An 8960-nucleotide genomic window follows, 5' to 3' on the forward strand; every position below is an offset into this window, starting at 1 on the left:
AGTCCGTGCCGGCTAGCGGCGAGCCGGAGGCGGCGAAGCCGGCTGGAGGCGCGGGGGCGGCCGGCCTCAGCAGGCAGCACTGCACGCTGGGCACGGAGGACTCGCCGGAGCTCACCGAGGTCGTGTCTCCGGCCACCGCCTCGGACCCCGCAGGCTTCGGGCCGCCGGAGCTACGGGGGAGGCGGCTTTGACCGCGCGAGCGCAAGCCCCGCCCCGGGCATGCGCTCTGTGTGCGGTAGGTGTGAAAGGAAAGGGAGAGGAGAGAGGAGAGAGAAAAGAGAGGAAAGAGGCGAGAGAGGGGGAGAGAGGGGCTGGCAGTGGGCCTTTGCATGCAAAAGGCAACTGCCGGTGTCCCCAGCTGCCCCGCAGGGGGCTAGGTCTGGGGTGAGAGTGCCGGCCGTAAATATCACCAAATCCGGCAAAAATCGGGTCTCTGGGTGCCTGACTGGGCCATTTTTTGTCCGCCGGCGCCCAAAAAGTGGCTTGGGGAGGCTTCTTGGGGGGGCGGCTGGAGATGCTCTTAGGCATCTCTACCCCCCTAAACCGAACACTATATTCGTCCATGGATCAGGAGACCAGTCCGTGGACACTGTTGATGCGGGAGCCAGCCATCAAACCATAACTGCATACATTTCAAACCGGCATTCACCGTAGATTTGGCCCTCTGTCAGCCGGTGCTGCTCGAGGAGGAACAAATTGTATTGCTGCTCCTCCTGCGTCTGCTGGAATGCACTTAAGTGCTGCTGCTCCTCCGCCATGGCGGCGTGTTGAAGTACGACTGCGCCTGCTCCATAGTCAAGCCAGCATACACCGTTGTGGGTTGCGGCGCGGAGTCATCATCGAAGCCAGTCTACATCAGGGGGGTCATCGTCGGAGACCTCCAGAGAGCTAGCCGACATGGCGGCCTCTATCCGCCTAGCACGGCAGCTCTGTGAGGCAGCCACCTCATGCTTCTGCTCCGTCGATAGGCTTTTCCACAACGCATTCCCGCTCGTGGTCATGGCGGATGTGGTGCACGAGAGGAGCGGATGGGTTGTAATGCGGTGTGAGCCGGGTGTGACCGCCTTTGAATAGTGAGGCCATGCGTTCAGGTGCGTCAATGCTCGGGCGCCGGAGTTGGTTTCTCGACCGACGAGCATGTTTAATGGCGGTAGACGGCCAGACAGTCATTAAACGGGGGTGATATATATCCATCCCGTCCCGTCCCGTCCTGTAAACATCTCCGGCATTGAACAACGCAGAAACAGGGGACACGCCACGAGAGGCGCCCTCGACCGGCTAGCCGCTTCAATACTGATGCCAGTAAGAGGTCACGGCCGCTCTAGGCCAGCGTCAATGCAGAGCGGCCGCTCTAGAGCAGCATGAATGCGAATAGCTGGTTTTTGGCAGGAAAGAGCACGAGCGAGGGAGAGGGTTTGGGTGGGCCACGGTTTTCGGACGTTTGTGTGGCAGCGGTCCGAATGCCCGCGAAACCCCCTGGTTTGCTTTCGGCGTGCAAGGAAAATGCTAATACAAGATCATGCTGGATGGTAAAACATGTCCGAACCACATAGTCTGAAGGGTTGCGGGGGTCCGCGTTACAGATATGCCCCTACCTGTTAATGTGGTCGTCGGCAGTCCATGTGTGATGCGCCCCGGTTGGATCGCAGGCTGCGCTGGCTGTTAAGACACACTTTCACCGACAGCCAACAAGGTTGGGAAGAAGCTTGGCACCGGGCCGGAGTAAACATTCACCGACAGGGAAGATTCGCTGGCTGTTGAGCCACAGCTATGCAGAGAGAAATCTAGTACTCCCTGGAAGGGACAAACCCGAGGTCGCCAAAAGTACTGTAACAAAATCCGGCGTTTCCCAGGAAACAGTGGAGAGTAATAATGCGGCTAATCTGACATCAGAGGGACTGGATTACCGCTTGTGTTATTGTCGGTAAACAAAGCAGCAGGCAGTGACCGGCCCACCCCATGCATGCCCTCTCCAACTGTCCGTCCCCACCGGCATCCTCGGCCTCCCAGAAAGAGGGCCACCCACCACCATCACACCAATATATATTCACCGCAGAGGAGCAAAGAATCAAAGATGCACCAGCTAGTTGTCTCCCACACAAAGCAACATTCATATTCCCCCTCCAGCACAAGAGTTCTTCCTCTTCCAAGGAACCCAACAAAACACACAGAGTAAGAGATGAACATCCACTAGAGAAGCCAGTACGGGCCCAGATGGACAGAGGCGTCCTGCTGATGATCTTGCTGGCGGCGGCGGCGATGCTCCTGTGCCTCCCGTTGGTGCTGCCCCCGCTGCCGCCGCCGCCGGCCTTCCTGCTCTTCGTCCCTGTGGTGATGATGCTCCTGCTCTTCTCCCTGGCTCTCCTCCCCTCCACAAACTGCGAGTGCCCGTCTCAGTATCAGTAGGAGAGAATACACAAAGAGAGGTATCTCCTGCTTGCTCTCAACCTTTTTATTCTTGTCTATGTACCCATGCGGCTTCTCCTCGCTTTTATTGGATATAACTCGATATATGACATGCTACCACACAACATACAACAGTCAGGTCAGGTGGCTCTCAGGAGAACTTCTGCTCTGCCTTTCAAGCCCAGGCATGCTTATGTAGAATACGAAGCAATGCATGCTAATTAGCTAGTCATTCCTGGCTTTCCCCGCAATTTTCTGGCTGCGGAAGGCCATGCATTAGTAAGCCGGCGATGAGAACTGCAGCGCCTGCAACAAAGCCAGGAGGGAGGGTCGACGCCACACCGATGTACGGCAGCGGTAGGGTGAAAGCGTAGATCGACAGCGGGACTGCATCAAGAAAGAGACAATCATTAGTAATCAGTTCGCTGCTCAGTGTGCAGGCATACTGCATATCTACTTGTACAAGGGAACAATGAGTAGTAATCAGAAAAAGAATGCTAGTTGAAAGATTTATAACTTTTTTCCCCTGAACTTTATGTTCAGGTGTAAGTGCAAACGATGAACATGAAGATACTTTGGACGCTAGACTATTGATTCATTAATAGTATCTGACTGGCAGGGATGAAAAACAAGCTCAAGTTAGTTCTGTATTCAAGTCCTTTTTCCAAAGGAGCACACAGGTTTCAGAAACCGCTAATACATGGCAGGCTCAAGTGGCCAGGTGGAGTGGCAACTGGGAAGTGACAGTAAGTAAGGCATGTGCAGTCGTTATGCAGGAACCAAATAGAAAACGTGCGAATAATGGTGACGAAAGATACTAGCTACAACTAAATCTTTGTGTTTGTTTTCCCCTACTTTCACTCCTTAACAATATTGGTAAGCTTTGTTCTGAAGTGACATGGTGCAACTCAGTTATGTGGGATCATGGTCAGCCAACACAGCCAAACTTCTGTCCATATCCCAAACGTGCGTTCTTTTCTCCTGTCCTAGGTTTATTTTCTAGAGCCTATGAGAGGGGTGGACATACATCGACTGCATGATAGGAAAGTTTGCTTTAGAAATTTTAATTGACGTTACATTCTCACTTGATGTCATACTTTCCCCATAACTCATCATTTTGATAAAGGGTTTGCATTGTCCCCGTGGTCCAAATTCCATAACTAACTAACTAACTACACCTCAAAAGCTTCCATATTACAGAATGATGATACAGAGAGAAGCAAGTCAGGTATGAAATTCTAAACATACTGTTATCGTCCTCTCTGCTTCTAACTGATAAACTGGACCACGACAGCACTGTCATCAGACAGAAATCAGTGAAAATGACCCTCCTGGTGAAATCATCACAACTCTCCCTCCAGTATACTTCCTCTGTCCCACAATAACAATATCGTTTTGCAAGCTGTTTTAGCTTGCAAAACGATCTTTTATTATGGGACGGAGGGAGTATATATTAAAATCTGGCTTATTAATATATTTTACCGAGCCAGATATAGGGAAGGGAACACAAAGATTATTGTGGACCGCTTAATGAAGTAGTGATTTGTGTGTTGAGACCAGAACCGAGCAGTGGTCGGTTGGTTAGAGCACAGACCCGTGAGCTCACCCACCCGCGTTCGAGGCGCAGCCTCCGCATGGTGCCTCACTTCTACCTAACAACTTACAGTTAAGGGAGAAAACTTCCCCCTTTAACGACATCTTTCTATTTGTGTGCTGAAACGAAGCAGGGTGTGAATACAACATCTCAGCTTATAATGGTTATTACTACAAGGCTTCCAGATCCAGATTTGAAAGCTGGATGACACACAATGAACCGTATAGAATAGTTTTAACCAGTTGTCTAATGGTACCAGATTTTAGCATGTGCTTGCCGATGCCTCACATTAGAGCACTGTGACATGGCCACTACAAATTGTGAAAGATTTGTCAAGAAATTGTGTCTATGATATGTACACCGCATATGACTAACGAAATGTGGCAGGCCAAGATTGTGGCACTGAACCAACCACATGCTTAAGGAATCGTGGCACGACTAAGATTAGGTGTGACCTTGGGCTACAAAACCAAGCATGCAAATACTTCCTGCAATGTCAGTTTTAACTGGATTCCACACCTTCCTTCAAAACTAGTTCTAATATGTCCAACACAAAGATGGCACTTGGATGAAGTATAAACGAAATAAAAAAAACTTCTCAAAACTATTTATCAGTGGAGAAGACGTGCGCATATGAAGAATATATAAACCTGAGAATGTAGAGGCTAGACAAGATGCAACAGCCGAAGAAATCTTCAGCAGGTGTAGCAAAGATATATTGAATCCCATATTAACCAACACAAATAGTAGCGGTAGCAGTGGTGCCCCTTCACAGCCTGCACAACCCAAAAAAATTTAATAAGAGGATTGTGCAACAACATGCTTAGATGGCTTTACTATTTATAAAAGTAAAATTCAAGACATGTCAAAAAAGATATTACCATGAAAACAATAGATAATCATTACGGGGATCAGAAAATAAATAAATCAACTATGAGCAGATAAAATCCGGGTGGTCCTTTTCAAAATTAGGAAGAAATAAATACAGAAATGATGGGTTTTCAACTCAAAGAGCTGAATGATACTTGCTATTAAGTGCTAATACAATGTGACGAATTTCAAAAACTGAATGTCGTATGGTAAGATTAACTTCTTTTCTTAAGAGATATCAGTGATTGATTTAGATCTGCACTTATCCCCCTAGCAAATATAACATCACAAATGAAGCCAAGTGATCAAGAGACCCAATCAGAAAATTATTGCATGCACCAGGAAGATCAAGACAGATGTTCCGAAGAGAACTCAAGAGACAGAAAAGATGAGCCTAAAACTTTGCAAAAATTACCAGCAGATAATGATCCCATATTTAGAAAGCAGGCTGCACCATCTCTGATGTATGTTGGTAGTAGATGGAATGGAATACCCCATAACTTTGACAAGAATGGAAGCAAGAGACACATAAAAATAGCCTGAAAAGATAGGTTTATTAATTGTGATGGATAGCTTCTGTATGATTCAAGCATGGTAGTTGAAATCAGGACCATACTTGATAAGCAGAGCCATACGAGTTGACAACAAAAAGATCAACTGAGCCACCCTGGATAAAAAACAAAAATATCGGAATGAGAAAGGCATCTCACGAACACAATGAAGAGATACCAGTTGCCAGTAAGCATGCTTTCATAAAGAGTAAGTTCTACATTCTAGAGAAATTATTGCCAGGTGACAATTATGGGAGAAATGCAGTACCTTCAAATTCTTGGCAGCATCTATAAATATTATCTCCTGCAACAATTACATTTTAGTTGTATCAGGTAAAACCGGTAGCTAAAGAACAGATATTAGTCAATCTGACTGATTAACAGACTTGGTACCTTCAATACAGTGTCAGCAGCTTGCAGAAAGAATGATATTATCATTAGCAGTGGCCACAAAATTCCAGTACTTTGTAGTGAAGCACCAGCACCAGTTCCACTATACATAAAAAAGTAAGGTTCGTGTTAAACTTTGTTCAGATAAAGGTACTGAATATCTTAATCATGCACAATCGTTCCACTTTGACATCACAATATTGCCACAAAATATGTGTACGTAGTTGTAAAGGTAGTCCCTCTGTAACCTAATATAAGATCTTTTAGATCACTACTTTAGTGATCTAAAAGATCTTATAATAGTCTTTTAGATCACTACTTTAGTGATCTAAAAGATCTTATAATAGTCTTTTAGATCACTACTTTAGTGATCTAAAAGATCTTATATTAGTTTATAGAGAGAGTATTTCATAACCCCAGTGGCAATTTCACACATAGTCTGTGGGGTCTAAAGCATGCCTGACTTTTTATATATATTTAAACAAATATCAACAGATTGAAGGGACTGATAGTCTGATAAAACAGAGTTTATAGGTCTGAACCGCCACTGTTCCCACACACGCATTGTAATGAAAAACAGAGCAGTAGGGAATATATGAAAATAATACTGTACTGAAATAAATCAGTTTTTGCCTAACATGCCATGATTGGGATCTTGACACTATCACCAAATCATAATATTTTTGGGCTGTTATCAAAACAAATGTTCCAGCATAGCAGTTCAATAGTATACAAACATGTGTGTGAAGATGTCACGTGTGCTACATTGAGGATTTCTATCATACAAGCCATATTGCATACGTTCCAAATATTAACTACTTTCCCATATTTTTTTCTTTCCTGCTATTTTACATGCCCATCTCCGAATAATAAAGTTTATTCTCTTTCAGATTTAACCATACATTCGCTTGTAAGACAGCATAATGAGAAGCAGGACAAGAAACTCCTTGGCATGGATTACAGTTGTATAAATATACTCGAGTGCTTACCAGGTGCTTGCAAACCAAGAGTGGAATTATTAGAAACATACCTTGCTACAGTTATTACCACACCAACTGTCACTAGAAAGCATCCTGTTATCTCATTAAGTCTATAGCGCCTCTTTAGGAAAATAGCAGACAAAACAAGCTGCCATACAAGATAGGTCTGCAGCAAGGTAGTAAGATAATTATATAATTGTGATTGCAGGTGATAAAGTGAAGACTGTCATATGATTATACTGATGACCCACCAACCTGTGATAATATTGGTATTGAAGCACCAGAAAGAATAGCTGCCCCAGCAAAAAGCATATAATACTGTGAGTGTGAGTTCCTTATGTCAAATATCAAGTATGTATATTTTAGAAGTGAAAATCTGCGAGGAACATGCTGTATTTGATTTTGACAAGAATTTTTTTTACCTCCAGCAGACATCCCTGCTGCTGCTGCTAGAGCCTCCAAGAGGCCTATGAGTATAAAAGGTTTCTGTGGTAGAGAAAGCATCTCATCCGTCACATGGCCAGCTTGATAACGAAAAAACAGGATTGAGAAGTAGACAACCACATAGCTGCAGAAGTGAAGAGATCCATCCCGTGTTATTAGCGTCCAAGAAATGTTCATCAGAAGTCATTTTTTTCACGTGTATGTTTTCATTTTATCATGATAGAAATTTGGGGAGCATACCGTGTTAATGTGCAAAAATAACAATGGTGAAATGGATATGATGGTTATGCAATAACGAGCAGAAGGCATAAAACCTCATGAGACCAACCGCACACCGCCAAGTTTTCGGCCTCTAGGCCCTGCCCATGGAGAAGCAGCAAAAAGGCTTGCATTTCGACTCCGCACAACCTCCCAAATCTTGTCAGCACGGAAATCCGCCATCTAAACTTAACTATATAAACTCATTTTTTTCTCAAACCGAAGCAATTTTATTTGGGTACGGCTGTGCTCCAATAATCATTTCCCGAATAAAATCCAGGTTTCCAAACTGCTGCCCGATGTAGTGCTCGGGTTTTTCCGGTTCGGGCTTCGGGTGCCGGGCTTACGGGCAGCAAGTCGCACGCGGAAAACAGGGCGAGTGGAGTCCAAATTTCCGGTGCAGCACCATTTGGATTTTGGCGATCAGGTAATGGGAAGGACAGCTCAGGCGTCCACTAGACACCACAAGGGAAAGTAAAGAAGCACAGCCGTGCCCAGCAGCAGCAAGCATGTCCAGATATATAATAATAACAACGAACCACCAGGAAAAATCTCGGCCCGGTACTGTCTCCGACACGTGGGCCCCGCGCGAGGGGCCCACGAGGCACGCGCCGCACGGGCCGAAGAGGAAAAATGATTCGCGACACGACAGCTCGCGTATCGATCGATCGTGGTGGCTGGAATCTCCCCGCTGCTCGAAGCGGAACCACCCTCGATCGGATCGACGGCGGCGGCGGCGGTCTGCTCTGGTCAATCGCTCAATGGATGCTGGAGCGGAGGAGGAGGGAGGGGAGGGAGCAGAGGGCGTACCCGAACGTGGCGAACTGCGCGAGGAAGAAGGGGTACTGGCGGAGCGGCACGAGGGCGAGCTTGTAGAGGACGCGGTTCGCCGTGCCCGTGGCGACCACGGCGGCCGTGGCGAGGGCCACGTCCGTCCCGATGCTCCTGCCCCCCACCCCGGCCCCGGCGGCGCTCGTCCCCGCCACCTGGCCCGCCGCCGCGCACGCCGTCGCCGCCTCCTTCCCCCTGCCGCTCCCCCTGCTCCACGGCGCGACACCCGCCTCCGCCCACGCCGCGGCCGCGATGCTCCGCCGAGCGCCCGCCCGCAGAGTCACCCGCGCCTCCCTCCTCGGCAGCCCCAGCACCGCCGCCGCCGCGGCTCCATTGGCGGCGCGCCCCGCGGGGAGACACCGCAGCGGCCGCCGCGCCGTCGACACGCGCGACGTCGACGACGACGACGACGCCATCGCCGGGAACCTGGTGCTCTGGTTCCTGCTCTGATGTGCGTAGGCAGTAGGCAGTAGACTAAGAATTAGTAGTGGTTGGTGGGATCGAGCGAGAGGAGGGAGGAAGATTCGTCCGGCTGCTGCTGCTGGCAGTTGCTCTGTTTCGCTTGGCCTCTGCTTCGCTCGGCCGCCTATTTGATTTGCTCTACAAAATATATCGGTGGGCTGGACCACGGCTATG

General features: G+C 47.9%; 1 protein-coding gene across 1 annotated transcript; it reads right to left on the reverse strand.

The window, feature by feature from the left end:
- Nucleotides 1–2031: 2031 nt before the first annotated feature.
- Nucleotides 2032–8954, reverse strand: LOC123080765 (protein CLT1, chloroplastic). The gene is made up of 10 exons (XM_044503706.1): nucleotides 8304–8954; nucleotides 7214–7359; nucleotides 7047–7084; nucleotides 6842–6957; nucleotides 5815–5914; nucleotides 5690–5725; nucleotides 5487–5537; nucleotides 5286–5409; nucleotides 4651–4776; nucleotides 2032–2793 (listed from the first exon to the last, which is right to left on the reverse strand). Exons 1-10 carry the CDS (start codon nucleotides 8738–8740, stop codon nucleotides 2636–2638), a joined length of 1332 nt encoding a protein of 443 aa, XP_044359641.1. The 5' UTR covers nucleotides 8741–8954; the 3' UTR covers nucleotides 2032–2635.
- Nucleotides 8955–8960: the final 6 nt, after the last annotated feature.

This window comes from Triticum aestivum, chromosome 3D, assembly GCF_018294505.1.
Source record: "Triticum aestivum cultivar Chinese Spring chromosome 3D, IWGSC CS RefSeq v2.1, whole genome shotgun sequence".
Taxonomy (NCBI): Eukaryota; Viridiplantae; Streptophyta; class Magnoliopsida; order Poales; family Poaceae; genus Triticum; species Triticum aestivum.